We start from the raw sequence: 21715 nt of genomic DNA on the forward strand, positions 1-21715 counted from the left end.
CTATGCAAATGTTCTAACATACTAGCTTTACGTAATTATTTATTGAAAATATTTAGACTGCAGCAAAAGAAATACTGCTATACAAAATCCATTATCCAAAATACTATAGTACTCGTGCCGAATCGTGAAACTTGGCCTCTATAAAAATATTTTTCTTGAGCTCCGAAACATCGGAAAACTTCTGTACAATTCGTGGAGCTGCTTCCCGAGCGCACACTTGGAGAGACGTCAAACAGCTCAAATTCACCAACAATGTTCCCAAACTTTGAAGATATATTAAATGAGTAAATAAAAAAGCATTTTAAAATTGCCAATAATAACACTACACAATAATAACTACTGTAACAATTATTCTAAAACGGTAACAATAACATCAACAATAACAACGAAAATATAGCGCAACGAAAAGCAATTAACAAAACGGAACTTGGCGCCAGTCCGACAACACTGTACTCTCGGGAGATGTCTTCCGTGTAGCACGAAAGACGACACAGGTAAAATTCGGTAGGTAGGAGTTGACGACCGGAACACACCCTCGCGTTCTATTGAGTGGTGAAATCGCTAGATCTAAGTCAAGCTTCACGACTCGCCGCGAATACTATAATTCAATATTTCCCTTCGAGCAGGGGTAAAAGTGAGGGGGAACACGAGGGATGTCGTCCAGAGATGTAGTGGGTTGGTGGGTCTAGTGGGTCAAGTTTTCTGAGTGGGTCGTGGGTCAACAGCATGTGACCCACTGTGACCCACCACCCACCATGACCCACTGCGACCCACCGACTCAGTATGATTTACCGACCCACTCTGCTCACTCCATTGTAGACAGTATCTTCTGAAGACTGGTAAATTTGTCTCCGTTTCACTTCCAAGACCTTCATTTCCCTTCCTTTTCCATTTGTTTTTGTCTGTTTACCTGAAGTGAGTATACCTAACCAAATGAAAAAAAACTTCAGGTACTTTTGGATATTGATATTTTTAACTGTAATATTAGCAATAAGACTTATACTACTACTTGGCTTTCGAGACCTGTGAGTTTTTCGAGGAGCTGACTACTGGAAAAAATACATTTTTGAATCACTGTAATATATAAATTTTATATAAAAAATTGAATGTAACTATGTGTGCCTGATCATCAGGGTCAAATTGCAAAGTCAAATTAAATTACCTTTGGTATATAGTTAGGCCCTAATCCAAACTGGGATGTTATATTGCTTCCATTATAATGCATAATATCCTAAGGAGGTAGTGAGGATCCGAAGTTTTGAGAAAAAAAAAATTAGTATCTCGCACGCCGTTAAACTTACGGAGCTGAAATTCAGTGTATTAACTCTTTATTAAAAATAAACAGAATGTATCCTAGCATTTTTAAAAATTCCCCTTTATGGGGGTGCACTTTCTATATATGGAAAATTGGTAGTGAGTTGGTTTGTAAAAATGATCGAAAACGATCGATGTTATTTAAGAAAAAAAAATTAGAAACAAAAAATATAGTGCTTGGCTTCATATATTCATTGCTTTCTACTATAATAATTGCTTAAGCTTAAGTTTATTATATGTAGCGCTTACAGCACAGGACAATCAACCCATAAAGTTATGAGAAAATAGACATAAAATTTGTATTGTAAGTTTAGTTACACGGAAATTTTAAGTTTGAATTGTACGCATAATTATATGGAAATTTTTACACTTTTTCTCCCCTTTTACGTTGGTCTACTTACCTTGATTTGGAATTTTCAAATTTCATCCCTTTTTCCACTGAAAAGTATCGATAATTCAACAAGGAAATAATTATACTATGATAATTTAATTGAAATTCCTCGTAATTTGACACATGGCAAACAGCATTGTGGAATTGAAGGGGAAGAAGGAGGGAAATTCCCATTCATCTCTGAACACTTTCCAGGAACCTCGTTCCCTTTCGCTTTCTAGACGGGGTAGGAAACTTGGTAATGGCATCAAACCTTCATGTGTAATTACAAAAAATAAATTTATAGGGGTCTAAACAAATAAGAAATCATCAGTTTATCAGGCTTTAATTGATAATTTATTCACAAGATTCCCTATCGAAGGCGTGGTAGATGAAGTTTCTGTTCTCCATGAGTCGACATTGCCAACTGACATGGAAGAGATGTTGTATGGTGATAGAGAGATGATACTTCTTGCTGAGTATTTCAAAACTGACTAAGAAAAATCGTTATCAGACTTAAGTCTAACAAGCAGATTGTCGATGAGGAGTTGCAGAAATCGGGTAGAAGTATTATCAATTTCCACGACAGAGTGCGAACGGGGATTTCCCCTTATGAATTTAGAGATGACTGATATTAGAAATAGACTATGTGCTCAAACATCGTCTCACTTGTTCATCAATGTTAATGGCCCACCGCTAGACAAGCTCAAAGTAGACGAGCTAGTTATTTCTTGGCTGAAGGATGGACATCATTCCGCTGCGGATGATTTACCACGAAAAAGTTACCAACAGGAAATAAACCCGATTTCAGATTTGTTTTAAGGTGGAAAATTACGAGTTCTTGAAAATGTATACTTGTATTACTAATGGCTTATTTGTGTTATTCAACTTTGTACCTAATTTTTAGTAAGTCTCTTCTTTGCTTTTAGTGATTACACAAATTACAATTATGAGCATACTTTATGGAGATGCTCTCACATAGGGTATCCGAGCACCTTTATATACTATGAAAAACTGATTTTTCAAGTCTTTTGTGAGATAAATACTATGAACTGAGAAACCATAACCTTTTCCATATTATGCTGGGGTATTTTCTTGCGAATAGAAGTTTCTTTTGGAATGTGTTCAGAAATTAACACTTGTAACAATACTCTCTTAGTACAAGTATATTTTAGGCACACACTAATTTTCTCCCATCTCGGACTGTTTCAATTTCCTCACTGACAAACCCTTTACCATATTATATCGTAAAGGTAAGATCCACCGTTATTGTAACAGAGTGTTGCTTGAGCGATAGACTAGAAATTCAAACTCCGATTAGTAACAATTTCACAGTCTTGTTTTATTACAAGTGTAAACTCTTTAGTCAGTAGAAGAGGCCGTGAATCGTGTTCAGAGTTGATGACGATGGATTTTGGTGAGTCGGAGGAAGTCAAAGTGGATGAGATTGGTTCATGGTGGGTGGTGGGTCACAGTGGGTCAGAGTGTGTCACGGTAGGTGGTGGGTCATGGTGGATCACAGTGGGTAACGGTGGGTAGTGGGTCAGTGGGTCGTGGGTCACAATGGGTGGTGGATCAGTGGGTCGTGGGTCAAGTTTTCATTGACCCATGTCAACTCTGATGTCCTCTCAATTCCAGAAAATATCTGTGGCGTCCCCAACTTCCTAAAAGATAGGCACGGGGGACGGTGTGACGTCACTCATCCCCCTACTTTTAAGATCCACTTTTACCCCTACCTTCGAGCATAAATGAGCATACACACCAACATATAATAGAGGTAAATCTGAAAGAATATGTCCATAGACAGTTGAAATATTATGGTTTACAATACAATACAATACAATGTAAATGGAAGGATTTCAAACATGTACGCGGAAATGTAGAGAGATACAGGCAGTGGTGCAAGCACGGGGGAGCAGAGGGCTAGTCAAACATCAATATTATATCCATGCAATATCTAATGCATATTATAAATTTATATATTGTAATGTCCCACGTGCTTATGTTTACATAGACCCAACATTTGCTCCTATTTATAAACATCAATCATGTGCAACTCACTTTGAAGTACCACAGATGCAGACGACGAGAGAACAACAGCAGCACCGTCTATATAACCGAGAGTATTCCATGGACAGCCATCAGTTTCGACTGATCAAATCTCCTTTCTTGGCTTGCAATGGAAGTACCTCACCTAAGTTCAAAGCCTTTTCCTCCTGGCTTGCAGTGGAGCCTTATGGGAAATTTTACCTCTCTTTCTGGTTGGAGTGGAACAGTGAAAGATTCCTAATCACAGCCCGGCCTAGTTTGCAGTAGAGCTTTGTTGGGATCTCTAACTCCTCTCTGCTTGGTGTGGAGCAGCGAGTGTCCTACACACTCTCACGTAGTTCACTACTGACACCTATTTCTACCTAATATTAGAGAACTTACATTATTATAGTATTTCTGTAAAATACTTTTTATAATGAATTTTGTAATTAAAAAAAACGGCAGTGGAAACGATTCCGGACTGCCATTTGTTCTGCCTACTCCTGCACAAATGGAGCTTTACAATATCCATCAATGACCCTCAAAACGAAAATTTATGGTTGCTCCACTGGATAAGGGGTAAAGTGAAAGTAAGAGCGCCAGAGTAAACCAGAACCTCACTGATAGAATATATTATACAAATGAGCAGGCCCGCAACCAGACAGGGGCTAGGGGAGGCCTGGCTTCCCTAAACTTTCCGTGGCCCTTCCAGACCTCTATGCAAAATGCTATTATTAATACAAGAAGCACAACTCAGATATTTGTAAGAGAATTTTTAAAGACTTGACCTCTAAGCCCCCCCCCCCCCCAAACCTGTGTAACTATTTTCGGGCCTGCAAATGAGTGAAGACTGTAAGACGTTTTCGATTTTTCACTATATTTGAAGGAAATTCCCTTCATTTCCGCCGCCGCTATGCATTTCCCATTTCGTAGGAAATTTTCGCCAACGTCCAAAAACTGATAAATGATTTTACCAAAGCAACGCGTGATCATAAACAGATGCATGTTAACGAGAAATTGTCCGATCATAGCATAAGATCTACATAGTAAATTGTATGGGTCCAAATGGACCCAGAGGGACTTAAGTAAAATATTTTATAGCTTCGTAATTTAAATACATAGGCGATTATATTAATTATATATGCAAACCTAGTGAAATTAATAAGAGTGATGCAGTATCAGAAGTTTAGATGATATACTTTAGGAATTATGGAACATTAAAAACCAATATGGATGAATATTGGCGAGGATCTTAAGAGAGTTAATATAAGGCCAATTAACAGTCTTCAGGGACTTCATTCAATGTGTATATTATAGGTTAAATTGTCAGATCTGCAGTTGAAATCGATTTATTAGGTAAGTCAAGATATAATATAACACTTTAACTCTGATTGGTGATTACTTTGGTAATAAATTCTGTGTTTCAGACGCCGTGAATAGATTTCGAAGCTCATTGCTCAACAAACCTTCCTGTATGGTACATCACCAATACTCGGAAAATCCAAACTACCATCATACTATATATACACAGCAATAATGTATAATGATCTTCCGTGCTTTTCCTTCAGTTTTTCCAGACGAATGCTGCAATGGTACATTTATAATATAGACACTTGCCTTTCTTCAACTGCCTCCTCATTGTTGTTATTAAAAGATAATTAAACAATCGGGAATATCCGTAGCTGATCTGTAGGCAGTAAATTTAATAATCGTACTAAAAAATTATTTGGTCTAGGAATTAATTCGTGCGGGTGGACAAGAGATGGCGCAACGAACGGAGCGTCCCACAGTTCCGTGTATCCACACATGTGTTGCAAACCCCTGTCATCGCGTATCGTTCGTAGTATAGGGCAGTGGATTAAAGCGTCAACAACACCAGTTTGTAGTTAAGTGAACATGGCGCAATTTGTTCCTGATAAAGTGTTTTTGCGGGGTGTCCTGCTGCATTACTTTAACATGCAGAAAAGTGCGACTGAAAGTCATCGTATTTTGGTGGAAGTGTATGGTGACCATGCTCTAGCTGAGCGAACGTGTCAGAAGTGGTTTGCACGGTTTAGAAGTGGTGATTTCGGCTTGGCAGACCAAGAGCGAGCTGGACAGCCAAAAAAATTTCAAGACGAAGAATTGACAGCATTGCTCGAGCAGGATTCGTGTCAAACGCAGGAGCAACTTGCAGCAGCATTAGGCGTTGATCAAACAACAGTCTCCAAACGCTTGAAAGCCATGGGAATGATTCAAAAGATGTCACATTGGGTTCCACATAAATTGAAAGACAGAGACGTTGAAAGACGAAAAACCATTTGCGAATTGCTGCTTCAACGACAGAGCAGAAAGGGGTTTCTGCATCGAATTATTACGGGTGATGAGAAGTGGATCCATTACGAGAACCCTAAACGAAAAAAGGCCTGGGTGAAACCAGGTGAACCAGGTCCATCACAACCAAAACGAGATATTCACTGTGCAAAGGTTATGCTGTGCATATGGTGGGATATGAAAGGTGTGGTGTACTATGAGCTGCTGCAACCGGGTGAAACTATGAATGGAGAACGTTATCGACGACAATTAATGCGTTTGAAGCAAGCTCTGGCCAGAACACGACCAGAATGGGAGAACAGACATAATAAACTTATTGTTCAACATGATAACGCTCGCCCACATGTCGCAAAACCGGTCAAAACATATTTAGAAAATGTCGGATGGGAAGTTTTACCCCACCCGCCGTATTCACCAGACGTTGCTCCTTCGGACTACTACTTGTTCGATTGCATGAACAACGATTTGATTGGACAGCGGTTTACTTCTTCAGAAGATATCGAAACATGGGTCTCTGACTGGATCGCTTCCAAAGATGAGGACTTCTTTCGCCACGGAATCCGTACATTGCCTGACAGATGGGCGAAAGTGGTGGCTAGCGATGGACAATATTTTTCTTAAGGTATTTATGTATTTTGTGTTTGTACTACAGCTTCAATGTGTGCGTACCAACCGCACGAATTAATTCCTAGACCAAATAAAGAAAAGAAATTATACAGTGTGCAACTTGTATGCAGCTGGAGCATTTCCGAGCATTTCCCTGTTTCTCATACGTCAAAATGTTATAGAACCTTTTCTGTTGCAAATTTTGTTTGGTTTCCAGATTTCTAAGTATTTTTCTCAAAGACAATAAGAGAAACTTAAAAAAAAGAAAAGAAAAGAAAACAGTTCTAAGAATATTTTTTCAAAGTTTCCGGGGGTTTCGAGGGAATTTTTGGTACGTAGTAAAAAATTCGGATTCAGTATCTTGAAAACCTAAGTAAGCCTATTTCCAGAACTATAATGGATTTTTCCAGGTAAATTCAACTATCCTCTAAACCATTGCAGTAAATCACAGTCCAATAGTGTTAATTGGTATTAATAATGTTTTCGATTTGTCCCCCCACCCACATACCTACCTACCAAGGCGTCAATTGGGACCTCAGGGAGAGGCAATTTTTGCTTCGCCTCAGTTTCAGAAATACCAGTATATCTTTTTATCATTGCAAAGTAAAACCTGAAGTAACACTGCTGATCCTCACATCATTCTTAAGTACTTACACATCCTATTATGATGGGTACAATCTCTAATCTCTTTCGCCTTCTTTCTTTTATAAAGGTAACCAACAAACTTTTGTCGCTTTTTTGTGGATCTCTGTGTTCAATTGGCCCCTACATCGTGAGTTTAATGCGAATGGACATAAGGCGAAGCTCAGTTGTTGGTGTGGGTATATCCAACATACCACCTGGTTGTGGCAGTTCAGTTACACCGTGAACTTGCGTAAGGACAGAGTGAACATGGGACCTCCACAGAGCGTCATAAGGGCGTATATGCTACACGAGTTCAAACTGGGGTCAAACGCTGCTGAAGCGGGGCGAAAGATATGCCAGGCCTTTCATGAGGCTATCATGACTACGCGGACAGTGCAGCGATGGTTTAACAAGTTACGGCGGTGAAACACTCGAAGGCCCACCACGTGCCGGACATGTACAAAATGAAGATCTTCAGGCAGCAATTGAGGCGAACAATTGCCAGACATGTAAGAAACTGGTGCTACAATTCAGTGTGAGTGGAGAAACCATTCGGCAGCACCTCCATCAACTCTGGAAGCACTACAAGTTGGGTCGATGGGTCCCACATGATTTGACTCCGGGTCAGAAGACAACACGAGCAGACACCTACGTTTCTTTGCTGTCTCGTCTGAGGAAGGAGCCATTTCTGGACAGGGTGTTGACATGTGATGAGAAATGGGTCCTGTACAATGCTCCACGGCGCCGTCATCATTGGTTAGCATCGCAAGAACCGGTTCCAAAACAACCAAAACCAGCACTACATCAGAAGAAGGCCCTCCTGTGTGTTTGATAGACTACTTGCGGCATTATGCATCGGGAACTCCTACCAGTTGGTAAGACCATCAATGCAACTGTGTACTGTCAGCACTTGAGCCATGTTCAAGAAAATCTCAAAACTCCGGAGCCAGTACTTCTGAATCGCAAAGGATCCTCCTGTTACAGGACAACACTAAGCCCCACGTGGCTAGGATGACCCGGGACACCATTCTACGCTTTGGATAGAAAACACTATTGCATCCGCCATACTCCCCGGAAGTTTCATAGTCCGATTACCACCTGTTCCATTCCTTAGACAATCAATTTAGAGGACGCCAGTTCAAATCCCTAGTAGAGGTGCAAAAAGCACTTGATACCTTCTTCTCTTCACGGCCCACCAATTTCTACCGCAATGGAATCCATGGCCTTCCATAACGTAGGAAGAAGGTCGTTGCTGATGGGGGCTATTTTTGATCTTCCAGGTACGTCTTAGGTGATATATTGATGTTTGAAGATGGTGGGTGGAAAAGCGACAGAACTTTCTTGATTACTTTTATAAATGATAATGAAGATGAATTATTTTTTTGTTTCAGATTATGAATTCATTCTTTACCTGTGTGTATATAATATCAACCCTTTATTGAGCACTGTTGCTCTCAAGCAACATGGCATTCTATTGCGTTATCTTTATCCGCACGAATTATAACTTCACTAATCATTTAATTGGCATTATTGCTTTCATACAATATTCATATACATGATTTGCTAGTCGCTTCTTTAGATACTTATAATCTTCGTGAATAGAGGACAGTCAAATTTAGTATTGTAGAAGCATTATCTCCTACATTCCGCGAATTTCTTTTTTATTTTTTTTTTATTTGTGGTTTCTTGCTCTGTAGGAAAATATTTCAACGAAACTGCTGCTAATTACTGAGAGTACTCTTATGATATTTGACCGCAATAGGGCATTTCTGCTCAGTAGATACATATATGACATATTTTATGGCAATGTTGCTTTGAAAGAAACATCCTGTATTTTGTAACCAAAGTACATACGAAATTATTATCAGGAAGACATGGTTCAATCATAAAAGTAAACTAAATATTTTAATGGTAATGCTATTAATGCTTGCCAATTAAAGGGTTAAGTTTGTAACGTGCCACTATGTGCTCCGTCCTGGGCCGCTGGTTGTAATAACCAGGACAATTATTAGTATGCGGGATTCGTAATTTCTATATATAATGGCTATTTCTTGCAAGTAAGCATTTAAAAATTTCCATGCAGAATTATCGGTAGTTATTCTATATTTCGAGTGAATTTCAGACTAGAACTAGCTTAAATATTACCAGTAAATGCTATTATCTTCATAAATTAAAAAAAAATTAAATGAAATACTAAGGTAATTTGGATAAGTAAAAGTAACTGATTTTCTAGCTTGATAAATTTTATAACAAAGTTCATGAAAAATTAAATATGCAATACAGAAAAATCTTTAATGAAATAACAACAATTTTTAAGCAAAATTGAAAATCCAAAAATATATATTTGAGTTGACTGGTACTATGCTTTCTTTTGAACAAGTATACAACTTTCGATAATGAATCCAATAAATTTAATAAATATAATACCTCGTAATCCTTATAATTCCAATATGAATTTAATATTTGATCTGCAGGAAAAATTTAACAATATATATTGAGAATATTAAATAATCAAGATTTAACACTCACCCAATTAAATATGCTTTGAACAACCATCTAACACCTTCAGGAGGACTGTTTCGTATAACCTCTGTTAACACGATTATCATATTATCACACCAATTATAGATATTTCGGTATAGAACTCTCACAAATTAATAGGTTGATTTTTTTTATTACTATTAACAATTTCACATAATTCTTGAAATTTATATCACGATAATTTTTCGACTAAACCACTTGCATGAAAACCGTTAAAGATTCACATTAAGCAGAGATAAACCTTGCCCAGTTCGACATATCGTTTCGAATGGCTGTTCAAGCTACCTACAGCTCATTCGAACGTATGTGTTTTCTGATATTTCCGCTAGAGGCGCTCTAGTACCCTGAAGTGTAGGTACTGAAAGCATAACCTTCTAGGATATCATTGACATTATAACTTTTTTTTATATATATATATAATGTGATCTCATCACACGTAACAAGTTATCGTATATTTTCTTTTAGGTTTCTTGAGTACAGAGGACCAAGTATCTCCAGGCAACTACGGGATGAAAGACCAAGTAATGGCCCTTCGCTGGCTGCAGAAGAACATCAAGGCCTTCGGAGGAGACCCTCAAAGCGTCACAATCTTTGGACAAAGCGCTGGGGGCGCCAGCGTCCATTTGCATTTACTGTCACCTCTGTCTGCAGGTAAACATCAGACTACCATTATCCTGTTCATTGCACGCACATTCAATGTTCACTTATAAATCTAGCTTTTCAATAATAAAACGTATAAGAAAACGATGTATTAATGAAAAATATAACTACGAATTACAGAATCTATTTTTGACTGTGTTAGTGTGTTAGTTACTTCCTGATCATCGTCTGCAATGCGCTGACATTTGTAAATTGTTTCCTATGATTCGATGTCTTGCAGGTCTCTTCCACCGAGCCATCTCGCAGAGTGGGTCTGCTCTTTGTCCCTGGGGAATGATGAAGAACCCAAAATGGAGAGCCCAGTTGCAGGCGGTGCTCGTCGGATGTCCGTCAGCGCCTTCTGAAGAACTAGTCAAATGCATGCGGAGGGTGGATGCTCATCACATCATTGAAACGTTCCCAAAACATTTTGTAAGTTGGATAACACTAGGAATGCCTACAAGGTGGACAATCATGACGCATGGTGCATCATTAACATGTAAGAGATCCAAGAAAAGTACTTAAACGCACCACTTTTCTCTGGTTGTACGAAATGGTACGCAATACTGGTAACTTTGTTCTAAACTTTTCTGAAAGAATGCAAATTGTCTTGCTATTTTCTTTGAATCTTTCGTTAGAGAAGGCTGAAGGCTGCAAAACGTCTGCTTGAATATTATAATTCTGATTTACCTCGATATGCTAAAATTTTAAATGCCTAACTTTGAGCGGGAAATCCTGGGATGACGTTTTGTGAAGCTGAAATTAGATAGATAACACACAAATTCCGTTTAAATGGAAGAGAATCAGTTGATGTTTTCCGTGAGTATCCAAGAACATATGAAGTCCTGGACATGCTTCATCCATTAAATCACACTTTGGGTTCAATCGCAATATCTTCCAGTGAATGCCAAAGCGTATTCTCTCAGATGAATGTTATCTAGGTCATTTTCGCTTGTCATAAGAGTGGTAGGACCATTTCCGACACGTTTTATACTACAAAATATGCGGACGTCCTTCTACAGTTGATAGCAAAGAAAGAAGCTATGTTGAGAGCTTATCGGAGGGTATGTAAGAAGTGTGCAAATAGCTGGGCTGCAGTAACAAATTCATACTCAGCACTTAAAATGTACAGAAAGTATAATTAGAGAATAACAACACTGTTGGGAAAGGGGAGAGATATTTGGGAGTTGTTGATTAGGGTTCATAGCAGGTGTTTTTTGGGGGAGTGAAGGGAATCAGTGAGTTCAGGAGATTGCATCATACACCAAAAAATTAGCGATCCTCTCGTAATTAACTAGCAGTAAATTTCAATCTCAGAAAATAGTGAAATGAATATGTTTTCTTTTTATGTACAGTACGTACATTGCAAAAAAAAAAAAAAAAAAAAAAAAATCACTGTTTGGACTTTTGTTAGAAACGACTTTCCAAAAATGTTTTGAAATACTCTATCAGTAAACAAAATATCTTTTAGAATATATCCTAACAGTGTTTAATAGGAGCTGCAATCGTAGTGTTCAAAATGTGCCTGAACTACTCTTGTGTCCAATAAATACGGTCAGAAACGATTTTTGAATGAGTAAAATGGCGACGACTGTTTAAAAATCGTTTTTATGCACGAACAGTTGTTGAACACAGAAGTTCAGATATATATATATTTTAAATACTGTCAAGATAGTTCGTATTAGCCACTGTTAGAATCCATTCTAGAAATCATTTTTGTTCACTCAGAGAACATTTCAAGACGTTTTTGGGTAGGCCCTATGTTAACCAATGGCCAAAAGTCATCTCTAAAAAGATGGCCATCATTTTCAAATACTGACTTTTTTTTAGTGTACTCCCTTCAAAACCTTTCTACTTCCGCAGTTGCTTATAACGTATTTCATAAAACATGGAAAATGTCAGACTATAAAGTTTAAGAGAAAGGGACATTGCTTATTCCTTAACATGACTGTACCGTAAGTTACTACGCAACGCTATTACAATTACACTATTCATTTTATTGCGATATTTCACGGATATATGAAGTAAAAGCAAGGCACAGAAAGCAGTCATTACATATTGCATATGAACACGTGTATCATAAGTTCATTCTTTTTCACATAAATGTACGGAGTACCTCAATTATTCTTAAGAAGCCTCATGTGTTATCAGCTTTGTTTTCCTTTTATTTATTGTGCCTTCCAGTTATTATTATTATTATTATTATTATTATTATTATTATTATTATTATTATTATTATTATTATTATTATTATTATTATTATTATTATTATTATTTTCAAAAAATCTTTTAAAAATGTATATTGCGTTCCGATACATTTGCTAAACTACAATGTTCGACAATAAAGTTTCTTGAAGTTACTGAAGCAAATCGTGGTGAGGTAGTAGCGGAGCAAGAAGGGCGATTTCAGACGGATAATGACGGATGACGGATAATGAAGTACAATAAATACATGCAATATTTAATTAACAAAAATATAACTATTTGTATAAAAAATAAAATACGTTTTCAATATATTGTAACAAATGACATACAATGTATGATTTGTTGTGCTTTTGTTGATAGCCTTTATATATTTAATTATAGTCTCGTGCTACACAGCTTCACTATTGATAAAGATTCTAAATAGATATAAATCAAACCAAAAGTCCGAGATTCTGTTTTAATAAGGAAGACTCTACTGTACTTATTTATTCCTTTGTTTCTATTCAAGGTGGAAGATATTGTGTATTTTATGCTTCGAACTCGCATTTTCTTTTTTGTAACATGAAATAGAAATAAATTTTTAGTTCAAAGAGTAGTTTCACCTTCCTACGTCTGTGAAAAGTATGAATCTTACAGTTGCAGCTTTAAGGTTCATCGCGATCGGCCTAAGGAATATTTACTATTCAAATGAATGTTCCGATTTTGAGTAGACATTGCCAGGCTTCTGTTACACAAATTGGATAGACAAATATTAATATTAATAATAATAATAATAATAATAATAATAATAATAATAATACGAAGAAGAAGAAGAACAAAAACAAATAAGAAAAAGAAAAAAAACAGTGTTACTGTTCTCTAATGAATACATACGCAAGAAATATTACGTGTCTCTGTCAACACATCTGTTGTCTTGTGTTTTGACTTGTCGCCAAGTTAGTTCACCGCGTAACCTTCCTGCACAGATATTTGAGACGTGTTACAAAGATAACAAATGCAATAATAAAACTAAGCATTAACAAATAAGAAATATACAAGAAATTATTAGTGTTGCTGTTCTGATTGTAGGAATGGTCTACCGATCCTATGTGTGCTTTTGGGCCTACAGTAGAAGCAGGCATTGACCCATCAGAAGCCTTTCTTTCAGAAGAACCAGTGACGGCTATGAAAGAGGGACACATCAACGCTGTTCCTTGGATGGTAGGAGTTACCAAGCACGAGGGTATCTACAGAGTTGCTGGTGAGATACATTCACAAAATAAAAAGCTTTTAGGTTATTTGTCAGTAGGCCTCATACTGTTCCATGAAACAATATTTAAGTTTTTCTTTATTTCTATTCATGTCAAAAGATTCTTTGCCTTCTTTACACGTTGTTATAGCTAATTTCTGACTACTTGTTTAGAATGAAAAGTCGTATTGTTACGAGTTACTGTTTCACCTCTTTCGATTCTCATTTTGTAACATGTTCACACTTCTTCACAGCACTTCTACTGCTTTGTTAGGTATCAAAGACGATTTGCTTTCTGCACTAAATGACAAAGATGTGATAACACTAGTTTATTAGATCTCTCAAAGGCATTTGACCTTGTCCAGCATGATGTTGTCTTAACAAAAATGAAATACTATAACTGAAAGTAAATACCATGAAATGGTTCGAATCCTGTTTACATAAGGGAACACAGCAAGTTGGTTTACGTAGTTCCTCTCATTACAAAATTTCTGAAGCTGCTGTTCTTGATAGATGTGTTCCACAATGCTCAATTTTAGGACCTGTTATTTACTTTCAGTTATAGTATTTTACCTTATATGCTGCAGATCTGATATCTGTTGTACAGCATTCAAAGATGTACTGTTACACGGACGACACTCAATTGTTTAGCCTTGTCTCAGGACTTACCACAAGTTGTTCGACTCCTCAATCAACATCTTAATGCTACAAGTATCAGTAACAGATGTATTGATAACGGCCTTGTTATGAATCCCTTAAAATGTACTTACACTGTTCTAGGATCCGCTAATCACTTGAATAAAATTGCTCCTGAAAAATTAGAATTACAAATAATGGACCCAAACATTAGCTATTCACCTTGTGTAAAAAGTCATTTTATGAACACAAATGATGAAAAATTTTAGAATGTCAAGTCCTGTTTTATCTTATATAAGCGTCATCATTCTTTCTGTTTTCCGTCGTGAGGTAAAAATACATTCGTAAAGTAAGCGCCTTTTAACTGATTGGTTGGTAGAAATAGAAAGCTTCTGTGTATATTTCAGCCATCGTAGTGGACCCTGACCTAATGGAAGATGTTGAGAAACGCTTTGACCAAGTGGCTCCCCATTCCTTCCACTTCTTGGACAGTTCGATGGATGATGATACGGTGACTCAAAGGATCAAGTCTTTCTACTTCAATGGCAGCAACCCAACAGAACACACAATGGGAAATCTCACAGATGTAAGTCTTTGCAGGACTCAGCTAATATTCTTTTATCCTTCCAGCTAAAATTAACTCAGCAGGAATTTTATTTATATTTGTGTCTCTGTAATTTCTTTATATTGATTTTTATATCTGTTCGGTTAGGTTCTGAATTATACGGTTCTGTTGTATGAATTTCCATGTTCTTCTTTGTGTGTTGAGCAAATTGTCAAAAAAATACTTTTCCTTATTCAAAATACTATCTGTATCCTTGAGAATTATTCTGTTCGTTTTCTTTAATATATTGCGCGGAGTTGATATACTTTTTAATTTCGTTTGTGCTTTTATACATGTCACGAATATTTTTATTTTTACTATTATGTTCAAGTTTAATAACTTTAACTTTCAAAAAATCGTTTCTTTTTCTTTTTTTTCAAAAGTTCTCAAAGTTTCCTGCCTGAAGACAATAAAATTTTGTACAATTCTATGGTTTGATTTGTGTAGCCAACGCAGTTTTCTTGCTAACTTTATGCATTCCTGGTCGAACCGTGGTTTGTTCCCATGTATTTCCTCATATCTCAATTTTTCTTTTGCTGCAATTTTAATGCTATCTCAAATTATTACGTAAATATACTCAACATTAATGCATTCTGAACTTTCTAAATCTAAGAATCTATTCGGCATTTCCCTATCACCTGATCCCCCTCTAATTTCTTATTATTTCCTCTTTTTTCATGTCTAGTGGTTAGTGTTACACCTTCTCTAAACGACCGAACATCAATTATGCTAGATTATTCTACCTTCGACTATGTGTTTTTGTATCTGGTGAGGTCCAAGAATATATATGAATGTCGCAATGTCGATATTTTCCACTCGTCATGATTAGGTTTTTGGATGTTGGAAGGTTCGTGAGTCTAATTCCGTTGTCATTAATTTCCTTATAATAATCGGTTTGAATATATCTCCTCCTCCTACCTTCACATTAAAATCTTCCCGTTTAGCAGAATGTGTTAAACCTGGCTGGCGTGTAAGGATCAATTTCTTTACAAAAAATCTAAATAAGAAAAAGGCAAAGCCAGTAATCATATTATTCACCACAAACTTAAAATTGGTTTAAAATACACATTCTGTACATTTCCATATTTTGGAATTACTTATCTTTGTAATATTTTATTTTGCTTTAAATTAAAGAGCAGCAATCATTAAAAAAATCACAAAACAAAAATAAAAATTACACAATGCTACAACTAATATATTTAAGTATGAATGAGAGCAGTTGAAGGCACAAAAACTATTTTCCTAAATGCACTTTCCTTGTGCAGCTAATCTTCAAACACTGCATTTTTTAATTTCCGAAATGTTATGAGTTTAGAGACAAAAGTTTGTATATCGCTCGAACGCTTCACTGGACAACGAGGAGCAGGTGACTTAATATTTATCATATTACATTGGGTTTGTACGACTCACGTCTGTCACTTTCAAAGGCCAATAGAATTAAAACTACGATATCTGGTTAGGGAACGTAGTCCCGGCTGCAGTTACTCATTTTCCTTCCGCTCAAACGACTGGATTCTGTGGCGAAATAACTTTAGAATCTATCTTACGAAGAGGTCTTTTATCCTATCATCAGAGAAATGCTTGAGACGGAGGATGAGATAATAGTTGGTGGGAGAGAAGTCAGGATAATAATGTGGAGAGGAAACATTTCATTCTGCAACTCATGGACAGTTAGTGAATTTTAAATTTTTGTGCAATGTGAGGACACCATATCTGTTGATCATTGTTGGCTGCATGTGGATAAGCTTGCAGTGATAATTTTGCCTAGAAAGAAAGACATGATGGATACTATAGAGCACTATACCCACAACAACTCCCTCTACGGATAGAGAAATAGTTTGTAAGCCATTCTGTACATTAATCAATGTCCAATCACTAACCTCTAGTTTACAATTGTCGTTCGAAACGGATTTTTTATTTGAAGTAGCAATCCGATGCGGTTATTCCGTACACTCAAACAACTTCACATCTCAAGATGGCGACCCATGACAGCTGGCAACAACTCAAGTGGCATTTAGAATCCAAGTTCTTTTATCTTACCGATTTCGTGGAACAGCCGCACAACTGTGGTATGGTGTATGTCTAACTCCTCTACAATTACACAAGCACTTTTCTGAGGATCCGCTTCTATGGTGCTCCTGAGAAGCTAATCAGAACACTGTTGGTGGCTGACCGCGGGAGTTTACCCATATCTTTTCACTATTGTATCATCCATATAACGTTTAACAAACCAACAGTACATCTGTCGTTCTTTCACCACTTCTGGCCCAAACACGGATAAGTGTATAGAATGTCTCACTCCGAACTCGTAAATGAAAATCCCTCCCTGGTACTCTTTCAACAATATACTGCCTCCAAACTTATTGAGCACCTCAGCGTGTTCTGAACATGTACGGAGTTTTGTGATATCGATGTCTAGGTTGCGTTACAGAGAGTGGTTTCTCACCAGACATAAATATGTACATTTCAATCGCACCAGCCCAATATAAATTGTATATAATAATTATTATTATTATTGCAGGCGTACACAGACCGTCTGTTCCTAGTGGGTGTAGACAAGGCTGTGAGGTTGCATGTGAGAAGCGTTGGTGCCCCCGTCTACTACTACCAGCTCAGTTACGAAGGGAAACACAGCTACAGCACAACTTACGGACCAACTGACAGAACTCTAGGTAAGCACTTTGTAGCACAAGCCAACCTTACTAAACTTAAATACTTTCGCTATGCTTCTTCATCAGAGTCGTGAACTTCATTTTCGATGAAACACTAAAAGCTATGACGTAACGATATAACATGATGGGAGGCCATTTTAGATGGTGGTTGAAGATATGCTCAAAATGGGTGGTATTTGTAATTGTAACGCTGCAAGTGGTCTTCCCACAATTTATTTCTTTATATTTGTCTTCATCCCGCAACTAACTTTAAGAGAACTAAAAATATTGTGGGAAGCATCATTATTACAGTTATAATGTATGCTATTCATAAGTATCAGTAAATGTCATAAACAAACAGTTCGAAAACGAGAAGGCGGATAGGTATTTGTTTTCTGAAAAGAGAAAAACGCTTCCCTCTTCAGCTCTTGATTTATTTTACGGTAACATTCATAATGCCATGTTTCGTTTCTAAAGAACTGTAGAAAGGCAAAACCAAGTATTTTTAGAAGTCCAAGGAAGTCACGTGAATCACAATCAGATACCAGTCGAATAAAACTACCCTCGAGATAGCCGCTGCTTTCATTCGCTCACAAGAATGACTTCTTTTCACCTATGCAATGTCTCTTTCAAGGCAGGTACGATTTTTCTGAAAGATAGAATATGCCTCCATTATCCTTTATTTATTTCATCGGTTTGTGTCCGTATGTACTATTGTACTTTACTTTATTGTATTTATTATTTAAAAGAAATAAATTTTGAGCAATATAGTATTGAAAATGGATTTTTTATAATAGTTTTATTTTTTTAAAATATGAAACCAATTAATGAAATCTTCATTATTTTCTATGGGAAAATTCTATTCGAGATACGAGTTTCTCAAGAAACAGTGAGCTTTAATCTCTAATAAAGAATAATAATAATAATAATAATAAAGTAATAAAGAATTAATCTCTTATATCGATGAACCTCTTAACTAAATGAAAGTGTTGGACGAAGAATAAAATTTTTCACAACGTATTTTTCTTCCTTATTGTTTTTAAAATGTCTTGAGCTTGTGTGTTATGCGATGAGAATTTCCATGTCTTGGGTTTGACTTGATTTCTCTTACGCTTGACGAAGTTTTAACTTGTATTGTTGTGTGTAGATAGAGTGAATTATGCTAAATATTATGTTGATTATTGAAGGTGTGTGCCATGGAGACGACCTGCTGTACCTGTTCAACAACACAGGAATGCCCGAGATCACTGCTCAACACCCTGATATGCACATGTCACAAACGCTTGTCAAACTTTGGACGAATTTCGCAAAAACAGGGTGAGTGCATCATTATTATCATTCAATTAATTTTTTTGAGGTCATCATTGTTTCTCCAACAAGGGCCATATAATATGTAATTCGTGTACACCTACCTAATCTATTTACCCTGTGAGAGCCTCCTTCTCTATCTCTTACAGGTTGGTATTAAATGTCCTTCCAATTAATATTCCTTTGTTCCTTCCTTCCTTATTTTAGTGCTTGCATATTGCTTCATGTTACAAGTTTATAATGAGCTTCGTAACTGTTCATTCCAGCCCAATCTTCTTTAGAACTTCTGTCAATATTTCCCAGTTGAACGGATCAACGGAGATAGAATTTACTTTTATTTCTCTGTCCATCTTTCACCTATTATTCTTAATAAACTCATTCCTTGGTTTTACAGACTTGGATTTAACGGACTTTGAAAGCAATGGACAAACTCTGCGGCAGCCCATTTAGTCTGAAAGTCTTGATTTTAAGGTTAAAACGTTGAATTTTCTGTATTGTGACGTATATTTACAATGTACAGGATATTTTGGACTGTCAGATTAAATAGTCTACTTAATTAAATGTACAATTCATTATCTCTCATAAAGTAATTATAAATATTAGCCTTTGCAGTGTTAGTGCCGGAAGTTGTTGAAAATATTCAAATTCTTTGTGAAATTATTCTCAAATGTACTTTAGCTTATTTTCTATATATTCATTCAGTTTCATCTTTGTAGCAATCCTACGCCTGTGGAGGATAATCCCTTGCCAGTTGTTTGGCCCCCTACTTCCAGCGACAATCCTGTCTACTTGGAGTTAGGAGAGAGTATTCATCTAAGCGAGAATCTCCATAGTCAGCGAATTGAATTCTGGGAGTCTTTACCACTGAAAGAGAACCCACCAACGCCGGTGGTTCTGAAGGACGAATTGTAAGGGCTGTACTAACAGGAGCATTTATATCCTTCTGAACCATTTGATCCTAGTCCCTACGAATAGCTCATTTCTTTATGACTGACAACTGTTTGAAAGTGAAATGTTAAAAAGACCATTGAAATAAAGACTAAATAAATTCTTGTGTGTACTTGAAGCTTGAATTCTTGAGTATTATTCATAATTGTGTTGAAAATATTGTACTTTCTACTTTATACCTTTCAAAATACATTTTTACTGTATTGCATTACTTGAAAACTTTCCATCATTTAAATATTTCTAAGGTACGAGAAGTGAGGCGATGCTTGTAATAGAATGGTTGATGCAGTTGTTACTTTTAGACACTATATGATTATAGTAGCAAATAAAGTACTATAGAAAGTTGGATTCACGCTTTCAGGTGTCCTCAACAGGTTTCAGTATATCTATACTGTATGTGGGCACGAGAAACATTTTTAAGCAAATATCTTTATCATCCATTCCATTTCTTACTATTGCCCAGTTCTACTGGAAGATGATCGTAAATGGGGCTACATGTTTTCAAAAGACCAACGTATTACTGCAACAAGGAGACAAGGCGTGTGAGCGTGTGGCCCCCCTCACTCCCATTCCATTTTAAATTTCCCAGTTACTGTTGGCTGAATTGGAATGAGGCTCCGTGTACTGTTCGTCGACGCAAATTGTGCTCTAGTTTTATCTTTTTGTAAGTTGGCAATCCTGTGAGTGATGACTCGTGCTTCCTGTTCACTGAACAAAGGAGGCGTAATATGGTTAAAATGATGCAAAACATAGTTCGTCGAATTCAAACATCATCGAGACTTACTTTTACTGTTTTTAACATTTCAATTATTTTGTTTTAATGGTGAACTTATTTAACGCCCTTTGATATGCGTATTTCTGATAAAGAATATTTATTATGAACATTTGTAAAATCTTTTCTGGTGTGCTCGGCGCAAACATACTGACGCTGAGGTAAAAAAGGCCGCGAAGGTGTGTTAAGCAGCTATGGTGGCCTAGATTGTTCTATTTCTGTGGCGACTGTGAATAATATCTAAGTTTTTCTTCGCAATCGATCACGATTTTTGTAAATTCGACTATGGGAAGAACAAGTTAATCCTACACGAATGATAAACATAACATTAACACAAAATCTACGTTTGTGTGCTAAAATAGCGTATAATATGTGAATGTATGAAATCAACGAGGCATGAGTAAGGAACCAACACAGGTAAAAGGGCGAATTGCACTCACAACTGAAGAGTAATAACTATGACGGAACCTAAATAATAACTGTTCGACGAGCAACAAGAAGCACCGTGGAATCCTTTTTTTTTTTTTTGAAGAATAGCTACATGATTCCCCCCCCCCAAATCCATCAACTTATAGTGTAGTTAAGTGTGATACGAAAATAGCGTGTGTTTAATGCTAGTGCATCGTGTAATGCAAATTTCAGCCGGCATTCGTAGTGCGTCATTTTCTTATAAAATAAAAAATAAAAATATATAATAATTTCATAAAAATTCCACATTAATAAATTTTTGGGCTCATGGTGTCTTGGTACATGTTAAGTAAAAATCACTAACAAAATGTTGTAATGTCATTAACGTAAGTACTATACATAACCTGTGTTAACTGAATAAAATTTACATACAATCTATTTCTTTATGTACAATTACCTTTACAGCATTTCTGCACAATCACTACCCAAAATGGTGGATGTTATGTTTAGTAACTTGTAT

The 21715-nt window shown here is 36.6% G+C and overlaps 1 protein-coding gene across 1 annotated transcript in view; it reads left to right on the forward strand.

The window, feature by feature from the left end:
* LOC145669051 (juvenile hormone esterase-like) overlaps positions 1–20140 on the forward strand; it is a 36636-nt gene extending 16496 nt beyond the window's left edge. The window contains exons 4-10 of the mRNA XM_081737412.1: positions 10262–10447; positions 10677–10867; positions 13709–13880; positions 14912–15090; positions 17630–17780; positions 18947–19076; positions 19784–20140. Coding sequence (XP_081593538.1) covers positions 10262–10447; positions 10677–10867; positions 13709–13880; positions 14912–15090; positions 17630–17780; positions 18947–19076; positions 19784–19979 — 1205 coding nt within the window. The 3' untranslated portion in view covers positions 19980–20140. The remainder of the gene's footprint in view (positions 1–10261; positions 10448–10676; positions 10868–13708; positions 13881–14911; positions 15091–17629; positions 17781–18946; positions 19077–19783) is intronic.
* The last annotated feature ends 1575 nt before the right edge of the window (positions 20141–21715 follow it).

This window comes from Thermobia domestica, chromosome 13, assembly GCF_964235325.1.
Source record: "Thermobia domestica chromosome 13, izTheDome1.hap1.1, whole genome shotgun sequence".
Classification (NCBI taxonomy): domain Eukaryota; kingdom Metazoa; phylum Arthropoda; class Insecta; order Zygentoma; family Lepismatidae; genus Thermobia; species Thermobia domestica.